Here is a 17,671-nt window from a genome sequence, read left to right on the forward strand (position 1 = left end):
TAGGTGACGTTACGTTAAGTCTATCCGCATATAAACTAGATGTAGGTATAGGATGCGGCATATAATTTGATCTATGTGGAGCAACATGTATTCCATTCCTAACACATTCTTTTCCGATTAATTGGAGGGGAACGGAAATATTGGTCATATTAAAAAAAATATATTTATACAAGTTCCTCGATTACAAGGGGTATAAACATTCATAATTTAGGTTATTGTAGAGGGGAGGTATAAATAAGAGGGTATTCGATGACTTGAGCTCAGTTGTTTGTGAGGCAGCGTAGACACGGCCACGCTGCCAGTCGCGTTAGTGCTTTTGTACTATAATGTGTTGCGTTGTAAATATTGCTTATAGTCATATATAGTCATATATTCTTTAGTGTGGGCATGAAGAATATGTCGAGCAAGGAAGGTGAGTGTTGGCTAATCGGAAGGGATCCCCTAAACCTACTGTCAAGGTCACAAGTCTTGGGACCTGCTCGAGTTGTTTCCTCTACCACAAAATAATGGCACAATCGCTGTCGTTGCTACCCGTTATGTCCCAATGTGGTCAATATTGCTTAAAAGAAATCATACCTGTAGTAAAGCAAGGAGACCAGCGCATGCAGCAGTAGGTTGACGAGATGGTACCCCGCCGGCTGCAGTCCATGCACCGCGTAGTTCCATCTGAACGTCAGCACCGTCAGGGGGCGGTACGACTTGTGTGACTGCTCCTGTAACAAAAGTTATATTTAGCTTAGTCAGCCTCAATAGCTCAACGGTACTGTCGGACCCATCATCGACGGGTGGTGATTCGATCCCCGCTCCGTATTAGGAGTGGAGTGGGTTAGCCAATAAAAAACTATGTATTGTGGCATTTTTAATATTCATTTTTTTTTGTTTATATTTATTAATTATTTTTATCCTATGACATTGTAAAGATTATTGTTATATTATTAATTATTATTATTTGACATAAGTACTGGTACCTGCACAGATTGTAATTTTTAATTTTTTCTAATTTTTATTTTTTGATTAATCATCTGCTATTGAATTTTTTTTTGTTATATTTTGTCAATAGTATTTGTAATATAAATTGTTGTATGCCAGAAATGGCTGAATACATTAGATTGTATGTGTTCTCAGCAAAATAAATGAATGAATTATGAATTATGGGTGGTTGCCAGGTGTCTGGATAAAGCCGGACGTAGTTAGGCTTTTATTTTCCGTGTCCGGTCAAAACCAACGGCGTCCGGCTTTTGGTAGGCTTTTTTTACGTTTCTAGAACTTAATTTTTACTAATGACTGTATTTGAATGATTAATAACTATTAATAATAAATTACTGACAAAAAATAATTCGATTTTATTTATATTTAATTAGTATTTAACAATATTTAGATTAATAGTCAAAAAAGCTCATTTCACATTTTTTTGTCGTTGAAACAAAATCCTCGTGGCCGTATGAGAGTGTCCGGCATTTTTACCCTGACTGTCCCTGACCCTGATGTCCGGCAAATTGACTAGTCTGTCCAGATATTGGGCCTGGCGACCTGGCAACTCTAGGTACGACTATTGTCGTACCCACTCCTAATACAGTCTTTCCCGACTAGTTGGAGGGGAATAGCTATATGGGTCATATTTAAAACCTAAGGCAAATATTCTTAAAAAAAAAGTTTTTTTATGAAATTCCATTAAAATTACCAAATCAGAGAGCCAAAATAATAGATATATGCTACAAATTATTATCAAAAACTTACGAGTATTCACAAAATAACGGGAAAATGTAATATTTTAACAAGAACTACACGCGTGTAAAGATAAAGAGCGTCTATTTGGGTATGAAACATTTGAGCGGCTCAAATTCCCGTACAAAGCTACGCAAAGTCTAAAATAAATCAGTTTTATGGGGGAACTTTATGTGCAAAAATGTCACCGTACTATAAACATGACTTATAGGCGTAGAAAATTAGCGCGTGAGGGTTATTGTGCTTCTTTAAATGAAATTCCGTGTCAGGTGGGTCTTGGGTGGTGTGACGATTGCATTTGTCACGGGGCATATGGTAGTGTTGAGATTTATTACTCGTCGTAATATTTAAAGCAAATAATGTCTTTTATACCTGTTTGAGGTGAGGGTATAATATTATTAAACAAATGCTTATTCTTATAACAAATTATTTTATTCATTTTTTTACTAATTAAATATAATAAAAACATATAATTCTCTCTCATTTGTTTATTTCTCCTTTTTTTTAAATTTTTAACAATGTTATATATAAAATATACAAAACATTATTAAAAGCTCATAAAAAAAAATCAACCCTCCCGCTGCGGGACATTTGAGTGCCCAAGCAACCGGTGGTCAGGGCTCCAGAGTGAGGAACCTCCTCACAATACGCGCCGTCTCAAGAATCATTGCATTATATCCGACTCTTGATCCAACAGTTAAGCGAAAGCTTCTTAAGGTGTTGGTCGAAGCTTTTCGCTATAAGACTATTGACTGAAACAACTATCGGAACAATAATAGTTGACTCAACATTCCACATAGCGGTAATCTTATTACAATAATGATTCTTATTAATCTCACGAAAATTATTATTGTAGTCTTTTAATTGGAGGATATTTATTAACTGATATAAATTATTATAACACACATGTAAAACTACTGAGGCTAAAGGGAAAATTTTCAAACGGGCTTCGTTTAGCACTAAGGCAGATGTTTTTAAATAACGCATACGGCACTAAAAAAGAAAAAAGTTCATCGTCCATCTAGTTCTTAAGCTACCAAACAGACGAAATCACAGCGTAAGCTAGTATAACATATAGAGATGGTGTATTTACCTGTAAGATCACTTAACACTAACAAGGTTCGCATGATCTGAGCGTACAATGGCTGAAGCACAAACATTTGCCTCACACACACAAGCAATTACCGCGTGCAATCGAACTAACTCGACGCAGACCTGCGGAGGAATGGTAAGTAAAATGGAACTGTATTTGTGCGAGACGCTAACCGTTTATATGGCGAGTTTATATTTTGCAAGTACTATTTTAGATACTTGTAGCTCAAGTAAAAGAGAAAGAAGAGAAATTACAACTAGTTATTTCATGTTCAAAATACAATCCATTTACTATAGCTGGATAGTATCATTAATCTTTAATTGCGACTATTTTGATTTAAATAGAAGAATTTTCATTAAATATACTGAAAGTTTGTCCTTCCACCAAGTTTATAAGCTACGAAACAGACGAAATCACAGCGTAAGCTAGTATAACACATAGCGAGGGTGTATTTACCTGTAAGATCACTTAGCACTAACAAGGTTCGCATGATCTGAGCGTACAATGGCTGAAGCACAAACATTTGCCTCACACACACAAGCAATTACCGCGCGCAATCGAACTAACTCGACGCAGACCTGCGGAGGAACGGTAAGTAAAATAGAATCGTGTTTGTACGAGACACTAACCGTTCGCATGGCGAGTTTATATTTTGCAAGTACTATTTTACATACTTATTTTTCTACCTGTAGCTCCAATAAAAGAGGTAGAAGAGGAAAATAAAAGCTAGTTATTCCAAGATGGAAATAAAGAAACAAAAGATTTAGGTAGAAAAACGTAATTTCTGAGCTATAATCGTGATGAAAGATACTGAATGATGAGTTTTCACTACGTAAAATATTGTAAGAATAAGTACTTAAGTAGAATTTCTGTCTAAAGTATGGTCGAATAGATCGATAATGAAGTCTACGAAATCAAATCAACTCATGAAATAGTTTAAACGAAGTCAAACTACGAAGTTCTAACTGGAATAATGTGAACTGGCAATTATTGCAGGAGAACGTCCTTTGAAAATGACAGAAATTGTACCCGTAGGTAGACATGTGACGAGCGGTTCAAATGACAAACGTTTTCGTTCCTCGTCTCTGATTCGCACTACGAAGATATGGAGCACGACGTCATTTGGTTAGCTTGTTGCTTTGAATAATGAGGACCTCGGTTCGAATCCTGGGTCAGGTTATGAAAACTTTAGTTATTCTTTTTGCCAAGATATTCTCAGCCACGAGAGTCGGGAACTGGATTATATATCCTGCTTCGGGGAAGACGTTAAGTCGTCGGTCCCAATCACTGCAATACTAAGCCCGTGTATACGCTATATTAGTACAAGTATTCTAACATTTCCTATCCTAGAAGACCGGCCTCAGACTACAGTGGACCATTATTAATAGACTCATTGGTCCCGTGGTTAACTGGTTCAGCTACGGACAATGAGGTCCAGGGTTCGAGTTCCAGGTCAGGCCAACAAAAAAATAGGTTATTGGGATTTTTCTTAAGAAAAATCTTAATAGCAGCCTGCGGAGTTGGGAAGTTAGTGGTGTTAGTACACCCCCGTGCCTCGGAGAGCGCGTAAAGCCGTCGGTTTGCCGACACATCGGATTTCGAGAGTAAGGGAAGAGAAAGTGCACCTGTGCTAGCACACACACTTGTGCACTATAATATCTCCTGCGTACATGGTTCTCACCATGAGATTAGTCGCAGTGACCGAAAAGTCGGTCGACAGTATATTATTTTTAAAAATTTTAATAAAAAAAATTTAACCGACTTCCAGCTCAAAAATTAACCTAAACTAAAAAGCAAAAAATAACTTCATACCTATATGCTATCTTCTGATCAGTTTAAAGGCGGTACTAAGCCAGTGATGTTTTAATTCAAGCCGTTTAAATTACAACGTTTCTGTGGTTCCTTCAGAAATGGCTCCTTCAGAAACCCTTCAAAACGAAAAAAGAATTTTCAAAATCGGTCCATAAATGACGGAATTATCGCTGGACATACATAAATAAATATATAATATAGCCTCAATAGCTCAACGGTAAGAGCGGTCGGACTCATCACCGAGGGTGGTGGATCGATCCCCGACCCGTTGGTCAGTCTTTTCCGACTAGTTGGAGGGGAATGGGAATATTGGTCATATTCAAAAGATATGGCAAATATTCTATAATATAAAAAAAATATATATAGAGCCGAACATAGAACCTCCTCCTTTTTGAAATTCAGTTAAAAATGATAGAAATGATTATTTATCTAATTCAATCTTAAAGCTCTTTCAATTATCCGTAGACTCTAAACCTAAAATAGTATACTCCACTAATTGGTCTTTCCAAATGAAATTCAGTAACATTTCACAATATATAAAGTGCCTAAAAATAAATAGCCAAGCCTGAGCGCCGAGCTGGCTTGTATATTTAAAGAGCAAAAGGCACTTCCGAAAATAAAGCTTTTGCCTCATAAGTGAAACAGGCTAAATGCACCAGTAATTCTTTGTAGTGGACCTGCACTATACAACGATATGCAGTATTTCCTTTGTAGTTGAAACTTAATATTAATATATGGTTTTACCATTACTTAACATTTTGTACTTGCATATAATGAATATCTTTTATAAACGACTTGTTGGTCCAGTGGTTATCATATGCGGCTTGTCCTGTACTGGAGTGTATAATAATAATAATAAAGCATTTATTTCCAATAATATATAAGTAATAAAAAAAAAACATTATTCATCATAAATCTAATATTATTCTTTTAAACAAACGTGTCAATTCTAAATTAAAATTTTTATAGATGTTTTATGTCAGAAATATCCTTCGTCATTGTTAGTACTGGGTTGTATTTAATAAAAATTACTACTATTTATAACCCGGATTTTTTAAGTTGGTGTTAATACACCACATTGCCTCAAGGAGCACGTCGATGGTAGGCCTCCACTGATCCGCATCTTACCATGGATAAAATCCGTTCGATGCGATCCGTACGATGCGGATCAATGGACGCACTTGTACGACTTTCTGTAAAAAGTATAATAAAATACGTTCGATTCGTCCGATACCTACGATGTGGACGCCTGTTGTAAACCGACAGTCACAATATTTATCATTAACATCTGATAGTGACCGTTAAATAGCCAAAAAATATCACTCAGCCCGCCAAACCGCAATATAAGTAGCAAAAAAAATTGTTCAGTAAAAATTCTTAGAAGAAAGAAAAATTTAGCATCTGTTAGTCCAAACCAAGACTTGAATCGAGTACCTCGTGATCTAAAGCTATATAGGCTAACCAACACTTGGAAGGAAAGATAATCAGTCTATCAGGTAGTTCAGTCAGTACAAGTAGGTACGATTACCAACGTACGTTGTATGAAACTAAAGGTTCTGAAAATGGGCAAACGTAGCTTTATTTTCATGTTGGCTAGACGTATTAAAATTAAAATAAAGTACCCCTCTAATAAAGCTCGCGTTTGCTAAAGCTTTTCGGCGAGAAATGAGAAAAAATTAGACAGAAATATGAAATAACTTTTCGTTGTAAATGGTTCTGTAGTATAATTATTTCGTCGTGTACTTAAAAATCTACGATTCTTGGATTTTTAGGTACATATTTTAGGTATCTAGATTTCTAATTAAGTTTGTAAAATCTAATTACTGACTTTTTCATTAATATGACATTAAGGCTAATATAAGGTTATCACATAAATGCTCTTTTATATATAATAATCAATAGTTTTTTGTTTTTTGTAGCAACTTTATAGACTGTTAGTCCTTAGATTTATATCATGTGTATATTTTAATATCTTCAATTCCTTTATTGGTCTTATAGGAGTGTTATTACTAGTTATAGGTACCCAAAAATGTAACGAGAAAAATTTACAAATCTGATTGGTATTTTTAGAGGTTGAAGTTGAACCAAACATTTTAATAAATAATTTTCCTGTTTCTAGAGCTTTCTTAGAACATTAATATTCCAAATTTAAGCTAAATATATTTTCTGATAAGATGAAATTATATTTTCTAGACCCTCGCCAAATATCTTGACCATATATTTTTGTACAGTAAGTACTATTACGGAATCTTTTGAAGTCGAAAATGGCTACGTTCAGTTGAGTTATTATCAACGAGAAGCAGTCAACCGATGTTTATGTTCCTTGAAAATACATTTTCGACATAATATTACTTGCGGTACCAAGTTACTTTGGCAATACTATACTCATAAAGCCTGTCTACAGACGGTATCGACTTTAGATGCAATTTACGATCCAACCTAGTTGGTAATGTGATTAACTTAGCATTACTCATACACCGATAGCTAAGTTGTCACATAGAAATGAGATATATATCTCCCGATGCATGCATGAGATACATATCTTTCATTTTAGTATACAATCAGAGAGTATAGAGATAGACATGTAAAAAATGTCATTCGGTATCTACTGACAATTTCGTGGATATCATACAGTAAGTAGATGACATTTCTCAGTTGATTTGATGTTTATTTTAATAGGTTGTTAATAAATACCAAATTAGTGAATAGGCCAGCAGGAGATACGACATTGGGCACCAATTGCAACATTCAATATTGAACGTAAATTATAAAAGTACATGTAAGACGTAGGTACTCGTATGTACAATCTTCTATCGCTGTCAACTACTATATAATTATTTTGTAAATCTAAAAAAAGGTGCTAGAATGGCAACCCCATATCGGAAAGCGCAGTATTGCAAACCAACCCCCACTAGGTGAACCGAGGACAAGAAGCTGCTGGATGCTCGTAGCTCGAGACCGTTTTGTTTGGAAGTCCATGCAAGAGGCCTATGTCCAGCAGTGGACGTACATCGGCTATTAATGATGATGATGATGATGAAATAAAATGCAGGATCAAGTTCATTCAACATAATTTGTTGAAGTAGAATTCCAAGCCGGCGTAGCTGAAGACGATATGTTACTTTTAAACTAGGTTGGGTGGCTAGTTGGGTTGGAAGTTGGTACAGTCTGTAAACGCTTTTAGTACATCTGCTGTTGAACAGAGTAGAGTAGAGTAGGAAGTACATTATTGTTCGCCGTGTCACGGTCTGGTGGCTTCTGGCTTGCATTAAAACTATATTTGCTTTGTACATTTTGTGTAATTGTTGTTTGTTGGAACGTTGCCTGTTTAATTGTTAATGCCATACATGGTTGTTTTACCGTTATGCGTAGACTGTGCCATTATTGTAATATGCTTTGTTTGTCAGTGTTTGTGTGTTAGTTTTCAGTTTCTGAACAATAGAGAGGGTCGTCGTCGTTATCAACCCATATACGGCTCACTGCTGAGCTCGAGTCTCCTCTCAGAATGAGAGGGGTTAGGCCAATAGTCCACCACGCTGGCCCAATGCGGATTGGCAGACTTCACACACGCAGAGAATTAAGAAATTCTCTGGTTTGCAGGTTTCCTCACGATGTTTTCCTTCACCGATTGAAACACGCGATATTTATTTTCTTAAAATGCACACAACTGAAGAGTTGGAGGTGCATGCCCCGGACCGGATTCGAACCCACACCCTCCGAAATCGGAGGCCGAGGTCATATCCACTGGGCTATCACGGCTCTAGAGAGGGTAAGCGATTGCATATCATAGCAAAGCTGATACAGATTGTATCTAGAACATTATTAATTCTTCATTAGTTTACATAACAATTTTTTGTAATTTAAATGTACGTACGAGTGTATAACAATGAATTAGGTTTAGGATTAGTAACAAATATGTAAAAATGTAAACTTTGCCTAATAGATTAAATGACGGCATAGTGTTCAGAGTTATTTTCTGATATAGTAACAGCCTTCTAAGCGTTATGCACGTTGTTGGGTCATTTCACAGGTAATTTTTGTTCAAGGGCTTGTAGTCTATAATATTAATATGTAAGCCAAAATATGCCATAGTTTTTTTAATACAAGTCACATAGTTTACCATGGGTACTAGGCAACCATGACGTTTGTTGGAAAATAGTAGATGTTCTTTCCCGGCAAGCTGTTTGACAAAAAGCTTTACTTTTAAAAATGGAATTGGTTTTCCTACAAAATAGCGAATGGTCGCACTCGCATGGTTTTCTTTTTTCGTTGTCGATCGGCATTCTCTTTAGCTTTGTGTTCTCTGGCCGAAACACCGAGTAATCTTCAACACCCGGCTCACGTATCCAATCAATGGATACTCTCCATTTTCTCATAAATTTTTAGTAAACATCAAAAGAGCGCTATGATTTCTTCATTAATACAGAAGGATGGCTAATTTACTACCATTTCAGGTAAAGAAAATTATTATGTAATAATGTTTCGAACAAAGCTAAAATTATTAGTAGAATCCCGCAATTTGGTTTTTTAGGTACTTATAATCCTTTTACTTCCATCAACATCATCATCTTTTATGTATTCATACATCTTTTTTGAAGGGACTTCCTAAGATCATGATCATGAGCCGCCTGCATCCAGCGAATCCATGCGACTCGCAGCTCGCATGTCACGTTTTATGGACGGCAATAACTTTGTAAGCCAGAACGTTTACTTTATATCCTGGAAAATCTATAGTTTCTGTGGGATTTTTAACAAACCGAATTTCACGCAAACGAAGTCTCGAGTGTCCGCCAGTTTTATCTAAAATCTGTATGAATAGGCAGATAATATAATAATAATTAATGAAATAAATCATTTAAAACCCAGAGTTTGTTTTTATAAGTGCCTTGATAATCCAGTGCCAATTTATAAAGAATAAAAAAATCATAAGAACACAGCATGTAGGTAAATCGAAAAGATCGGACCTACACTCATAAATGTAAAATATTCATTTCGATATAGCCGGAACGTCACTAGAGAGTATCATAGACACATTTTATTGGCCTTTCTGCTATATTTCACGTATCGCATCTCACATTTACTAAATTGACATTGCTTGACGTTTGGAGCCCGAGCCGTGGTTCGTGCCTTTAGTCGCGTCGCGGTGCGTTATCGAATGAATTTTCGATATCTCCATTATAGTATTGACGTATCATAAATTCCATGAACCCAGCTTGGAAATTGCACTACGAGCGTCTGTCACTAGAGTTCGTTGGAAAACTTATTGAATTGAAAACGAAATGCGACTGAAACTTTTCCTTTGATTTCCATCGCAATGGGTCTCTATGTTTGTAACTTTACATTGATATTGAGATGAAAGTTGTAAATGACATTGTGTTTCTTTTCTTAAGAATATATATCATCATCACATCGGCGTTCACTGCTTTTCTGACCAAGCCGCCTCGCCGGCTGTAAAGACACTTTAATAGTTATTTATGCCACTGTCATATAATGGTGCCCATTGTAGCACGAGTGTTTTTTGTGCAATGAAGCGAAGCCGAATGCTACATTCGCTAATTACGTGCAGTGGCATACAATACTTTTTCTACGACCATAATAAAAGAAATAAATGTTAAATATTATATGTATAAGTAGCGTTGGATATGGCCTCCTAGATTTGTCTTTTATAATGAAGCCTGAATTTTTGTAGCCAATGACTAGGAACTATTTCAAATTGAAAAAAAAACATTGTATCACGGTTTACCTGTGTGGTAATGACATTACCAAACGACCTGAAGGAATGAATAGCTTTGTGATATGGTATGGTATGGTAAAAACCTCAAACCATATCACATTGAGTAGATTACGAAATGGGAAAAAACAATATTATAATCTAACTTTTGACAAAAGTGCTTGTAGTAAGGCAATTCGAAAGCAATTAATTAATACACAAAAGTCATCTCAAAGATAACCTCAAAAGCTTGCAAAAACTCTTATTTGATTTTCCAATAAAAATAATAAAGATTGCACTCGAGAATAGGTCTTGTACATGACAAAGCTGTCGAGCGAATGACCGATGAACCGGCAACACAGCAACAAAATGGCTCCCCCACTCGAGCCGCCATGTTGTGTGGTGGAGCCGTGACAGTAAGCTGTTCGGTAACATGAGAGGACCATAAGAAGCTTGTTGCTTTAGTAAACTAATGAATATTTTAATGCTAATATGGAAAATTTAAAAAATACAGCTAATGTAATTGTTAGTGTGAAATTTTAGTCTTATTTACGCCTAACATTTACTTGCTTATTAACGGACTTCAATAAAATATTTTTAACAAAAGTATTGGTGCTATGCCAAGTAGGCCGTTAAAGTTTTATTTTGGCACCATCTTCAAAGTTATCAATAGAAGAAACATAGGTACGTTGTTACTTTTCGATTTTTAGAGTAATTCATCTTTGAAGTCGGTTCCATTATTTTGTTAAAAATGTTCTATTTTTCTGTTTTTCTAGATCTATCTTGAATAGCATGGTCAATTTCGTTTACTTATTTCAGTTATTTTGATTTTACTGAACCGAATCTCGTAAAAATTAAATGGGATCAATCTTGAAGTATGCTCTTTCCTTCAAAAAAGATCATTTTTAAAATTGGTTATTAAATAACGAATTTATGAGGTAACAAACAAAAATATCATACGCGTCGAATTTAGAGCTTCCTCCTTTTTTTTGAAGTCGGCTAAAAAAGGTTTGACCAGCATGTTGTTATTAGTATTTAGTTTTTTGTGAGTTTGCGGTTTTCTATAAAACTACTTATCTGATTTGGATAGGATTTAAGTACGTCTTTTTAAAATATGATTAGCAGAAGTAGGTACATAGATACCTAATATATGTATATATATGAGTAGAGATACATAATATATCCCATAAAGTAATATGAAACACTAACAGACGCCCGCGACTTCGTCCGCGTGGAATTCAGTTCTTCACAAATCCCGTGGGAACCATGGATTTTTCCGGATGAAAAGTACCCTATGTGTTAATCCAGAGCAAAATCTATTTCCATTCCAAATTTCATCCAAATCGCTTCAATAGTCGCTGTGTAAAAGAGGAACAAACATATTTACAGACTTTCACACTTACACATAAACTTACGCCTTAATAATATTAGTGTGATGTGATAGATGCCTTACTGTAGTTTAATAATTCATTATTTAGTTTCATTAATTAACAAAGTTACCATATTTGCATGTTTTTAATCAACATGTGTATGGTTGTTGCCAACAAGCTTGTAACTCTGACGACCTTTCATATTTCCAGTCGGATTAATGTCAGCGTTGACATCGTAACCGAGGCTGCCTCATGTGGGAACTGATTATACGTCGTTACATGGGAAAAGAGCACTCACGTTAATCTACATCTACAGTAATATTATATACAGGGTAGATTTGTATTTTTGTATGTAAGGTATTTCCTCAGTGCCTGAAGACAAATGTCTTCGAACAGTGCGTTGCCAGTGATGACCTGTGGTTCAGAGACTTGGTCAAAGAAGGCTCACAGCGGGCGATCGAACGAGCTATGCTTGGAGTGTCTCTGCGTGATCGAATCAGAAATGAGGAGATCCGCAGAAGAACCAAAGTCACCGACATAGCTCTAACAAACATGTTCAAAATATCTTCAATGTACAGAAATTGATCTATTACAGTTTTATTATAAGTACTACCGGAGCCGGTCACTTTGTGCACTTCTTCCATAACCTTACCTAACTTACTCCAACCCTACATCTACCATACGTCTACCCTACGTCTACCCTACCCTTACCCTACTTTTTTTTAGTCTTTTTTAAGCTTTTCTCGCCGTAAAAACCATCCTAGAACTTCAACGAACATTTTAAAAAAGAATTGGCCAAATTGGTCCAGGCGTTGTTGAGTTATGCGCTTACCAACGCATTTTGCGATTCATTTTTATATTATAGATAGAATAGAATACAGAATAGATAGATATGTTAAAATTTGCATGTTCTTGAAAACTCTAGTAACCTCTCATATTTCCAGTCGGATTAATGTCAACACTGTCATCGCGCACTGTGGCTGCTTAAGTGTGGAGATTGATTATACATCGCAACATAGATAATAAAAATTTTAATAAAAAAATACAACCGACTTCAAAACCTTAAAACGTACCCACTAAACTAAAAAGCGAAAATAACATCATAATATGTTCTACCTGCTGATCAGTAAGAAGGCGGTGCTTAGCCGGTGTTGTCTTAATTTAAGCCATTTCTGACAGGACCACATGAAAGAACACTGTCTGCAAAATCTAAATCTATAAGATATTCTCACATGGTTTGAAATAATACATCACTGGCTTAGCACCGCCTTCATACTGATCAGCAGGTAGAACATATTATGATGTTATTTTTCGCTTTTTAGTTTAGTGGGTACGTTTTTAGGTTTTGAAGTCGGTTGTATTTTTTTATTAAAATTTTTATCATTAAACTCAACCAAGAAGTCGGGCGTAACAGAACGTACGACAAATCAAAGAGACATATTGTACCAACTAAGATTGAGAAGATTGACTAAGATACGAGACGTTGAGTGATCACGGAAAATAAATACGATAATAAAAATTTTAATAAAAAAAATACAACCGACTTCAAAACCTAAAAACGTACCCACTAAACTAAAAAGTGAAAAATAACATCATAATATGTTCTACCTGCTGATCAGTATGAAGGCGGTGCTAAGCCGGTGATGTATTAATTCAAGCCATGTGAGAATATCTTATAGATTTAGATTTTGCAGATAGTGTTGTTTCATGTGGTCCTGTCAGAAATGGCTTTAATTAAGACAACACCGGCTAAGCACCGCCTTCATACTGATCAGCAGGTAGAACATATTATGATGTTATTTTTCACTTTTTAGTTTAGTGGGTACGTTTTTAGGTTTTGAAGTCGGTTGTATTTTTTTTATTAAAATTTTTATTATTTTTCCATTTTTAGTATAAAATTTCATCTCAACCGAATACATCAGACCCCTAATGACAGTCACAACCCATCTTGGTACAAAATTCTCAGCAATACAAATTAATCAAGCCCAAGCACAAGGTAGCTACCGTAAACCGTTAAGGAGTTCCCTTAATTGACCTTGGTCTTCATCATCAGACACCTAATAACAGACACAACTCATATAGGTAGAAAGTTCTCAGCAATACGAATTAATCAAGGCCAAACACAAGGTAGTTACTGTAAACTGTTAAGGAGTTCCCTTAATTGTCCTTGGTCTTCATCACCAAACCCCTAAATGACAGTCACAACCTATCTATGTGGAAAGTTCTCATTAATACAAATTAATCAAGCCCAAACACAAAGTAACTGCTGTAAATCGCCGAGGAGTTCCCTCGTCTGTTTTATGGCTCTATCATCAGATCGACTTTAAACCTTCATGAAATTATAGTGCTTAAAAGTACTAAATGGAAAAGTATACGAACACACTAGACACCCATATAATTTTCGAAAGTTCCCCTCAATTTCTCCAGGATCCCATCATCGGATCTTGACATGATAGCAATGGGACCAAATGGGGACTATACCGTTTCAAACAAAAAAAGAATTTTTGAAATCGGTCCAGGCGTCTTTGAGTAATCGGTGTACATACATAAAAAAAAAAAAAAAATACCGACCGAATTGAGAACCTCCTTTTTAAAGTCGGTTAAAAAAGAGCACTCTTGCAGTAAATTAAAGGAGTTTGTTTACTAGGATAATCTTTAAATATCTGACAACTACTTTGAAATATTATTATTTAGCATTTGCTATGTTAAATGTATAATTAAATTAGCTATGTCTAAGAAATTTAATATCACGTGTCTCAAACGGTGCAGGAAAAATATCGTGAGGAGACCTGCACGCCTGCAAATTTTCTTAATTATCAACGTGTGCCAATCCGCATTGGTGGATGATTGCAGCATGGATTAAAGATATTTTGAATTTTTTTGTTAGAGGGCATTATATAATTGATACTGAAGTCAAAACTGTTTATTTTTCAATTTTTTGTCTGTCTATCTTTTTGTGTCCGTGATTTTTTTGGCCGGGCATCACGTTGAAACTACTGAATGAATTCAAATAAATAAGAATGAGGGGTTAGGCCAATGCCAACTCCTCATTATGAGAGAAGACTGCGCTCAACAGTGAGCCGAATATGGGTTGCTAATGAATGAATATGTTAAATATTATATTAGTTATATACGAGTACATGTACCAGAACTAAAGAACTTGTAATCTTCTCAATATATTATTTCTTAAAGATTCCACCCGCAATAACATGAGCACGAAATGTGCGGACGCCGCTATGATTTATTGCCGGTTCACTGGTGGGATTTGTTCGACAATATTGTAATGGATTTGCTGTGACATGAGCTATATTTATTTGTATAATAATCTGGTTAAGGCTGAGTTACACACGGAGTTTGTCGAATGATAGTTTCTTCTAATCAAAATCTATTTAGACTAAGAGCTCATGAACTCCAGACGTTCGTCATTGTATAAAAACTGTTAAAAAAAAGTTTGTCAGCTCATGCTCCTATCATAAGAACGGTAGCCAAATATGGAGTTTGAACCGTGGTGGCTTTGGGAGGTAGCAGGTTTTAAGGATCCAGACCCTCAACCGTCAAAGTATAAAGTGTAATTTCTTTCTTGTTTTCCTCGGCATACTATGAGAAATTATATTTCCAGTCGCCAGACACTTAGCTTCGCGGCAACCCTTGGAAAAACACTATTTAATTTGAAACTTCAAGTGTCTCTAACGAAGGGTTGCCATGAAGCCAAGTGTCTGGCAAACGAGGATATATATAAATGCTGAAAAAAATATAAAAAAAATATACTTTATACTTTGACGGTTGAGGTTCTGTGCCCTTAAAATCTGCTGCCTCTCAAAGCCACCACGGTCCAAACTCACTCACTCAACAAACAAACGGTGTAAAATAGGCAGATAAAAATGTAATAAAAATAATAAAACAACAACTGTAGACTATTTATCTAAGCTCAGAGAATATCGAGAACTCGTTTGCAAATACTATTGTAGTAAAGTAAAAGCTTGTAAAGGCTGTAATCCTAGTACATCGTCGAAGGCTTAGACCTTTGTCAAATGGCCGATCTCCTCGGAATCTGTTACTTAATAAATAAATGAAAAATAAACCCGTTCTGCAGTTTGTTCGCAGGGTCTGCTTTTACTATAAATTCGTCCCGAACTATTGGGCTCTCTAAATTGCTTTCGCTCTCCCAGAGCTCTTGATAAATTGGTATACGCTCGCGAGAGTATACGACTCTTTTCACATACATTTTTAAAAGGATCAAGTCTTCGAAGCAAATTGAAAAACGCAATTTTCAAATAGTTTCACCGATTGGCAACATTCTACAGTTGAATGTTCTACTGTAATAACTGATCGATTGTTGTTTATAAACACTGATAACATTGTTGTTTTTGTTAGTTTGATCAACGGAAGCATTCGCTATATTAACAATTAATGTTATCTATCCTTAACTAGCGGACGCTCGCGTCTTCGTCCGCGTAAAATTCAGTTTTACTCAAATCCCGCTAGAGCCATTGATTTTTCCAAGACGAAAAGTAGCATTCAGAGTTAAATCTATTTCTATTCTAAATTTCAGCCAAATCGCTTCAGTAGCCGCAGCGCAAAGAATGAACAAACATATACACACAAACACACATTTACAATTTCCAAATGAATTTTAAATATTTAATATTTATATAGCAAAAAAATTTGGGTCTCAGTTTCATCATTATAATTTTTTGTATGGTCCAGTAGATTCAAGCTTCTCTCGTTGTACGTCAGAGGATTTAAAGATTAGACCCACAATGTTGCTCTAATGCAGGTAGGCGGGCGGGCAGGCGGCTGATAATGTTTGACACTGTATTAAGATCACTATCAGATTTTAACGATATTTTTTTCCTAGGTACGGGGGAATAGCATTACAACATCCCAACTAGTCTGTAACTAAGATTTTTTTTTAATTTGTAGAAATAAAATAGTTCTTGTGAGTATCAGCAGGCTAATTCACTATCTTTGACGTATGCTAGTTGACAATACGAAATTGAGATTCTATGTATCAAATTTCATCCGGTGGATATCACTGAGTAGGTAAATGACATTTTGTCAATTGATTTGATGTTAATTTTAATAATAAAAACCAAAATAGTGAATAGGCTAGCGAGGTCAAGCTTTGTTATACATGTTTATCTCTTTATTCCGTCAACTAGTACATCGTACAAGCAAAACTGTATATTTGTATTTCAGTGTAAAACACAATGTTCGCAGTGAGAAGTGCTATAATAAATTTAAAGCACTAGTAAACAAGGGGTACACGATAACAAATGCTATCGTGAGTTGTGACCGCGCACCCGTCGAGCACAAAAGCGGTTAAATAAAATATTTTAGTATTTCAACTGTATGCAATCGATGCGATTTCATATGCTTTGTTCTGTAAACGCTGCAACAATCAGTTGCACGTATTGCTCGTTATAGCCGCTGATTTAATGCTTGAAATGGAAAGGAAATTATGAAATTTATAAACTTTTATCCGATATTTTCGGAATCGCAACGTTTTTGGCGTTCGTCCTGATATATTGTTCGATATCGGACTTTAAAAGTCAATCTGTTCATGTTCGGTTTGCAAAATTTGAGCCCCCACGTACTAGGCTATCCCATGTACTATGTCTATGAATCAGCATGCATTCATCATTATCATCATCATTCGGCTCACTGCTGAGCTCGAGTCTGCTCTTAGAATGGGGTTAGGCCAATAGTCCACCACGCTGGCCCAATGGAAGACTTCACACATGCAGAGAATTAAAAAAGTCTCTGGTATGCAGGTTTCCTCACGATGTCTTTCCTCCACGGTTTGAGACACGTGATATTTAATTTCTTAAAATGCACATAACTGAAGAGTTGGAGGTGAACATACCCCGCACTAGATTCGAAACCACAACCTCCGGAATCGGAAGCACAGGTCTTATCCACTGGGTTATAATAATAACCCAGCGGATAAGACCTGACCTA

General features: G+C 35.8%; 1 protein-coding gene across 1 annotated transcript in view; it reads right to left on the reverse strand.

The window, feature by feature from the left end:
• The window catches only part of LOC112049285 (protein O-mannosyl-transferase Tmtc3), a 261,294-nt gene that overhangs the window by 49,272 nt on the left and 194,351 nt on the right, over positions 1 to 17,671 (reverse strand). Inside the window, exon 2 of the mRNA XM_052882120.1 lies at positions 577 to 713. Within this exon, the coding sequence (XP_052738080.1) occupies positions 577 to 713 (137 nt within the window). The remainder of the gene's footprint in view (positions 1 to 576; positions 714 to 17,671) is intronic.

This window comes from Bicyclus anynana, chromosome 6 (assembly GCF_947172395.1).
Source record: "Bicyclus anynana chromosome 6, ilBicAnyn1.1, whole genome shotgun sequence".
Taxonomy (NCBI): Eukaryota; Metazoa; Arthropoda; class Insecta; order Lepidoptera; family Nymphalidae; genus Bicyclus; species Bicyclus anynana.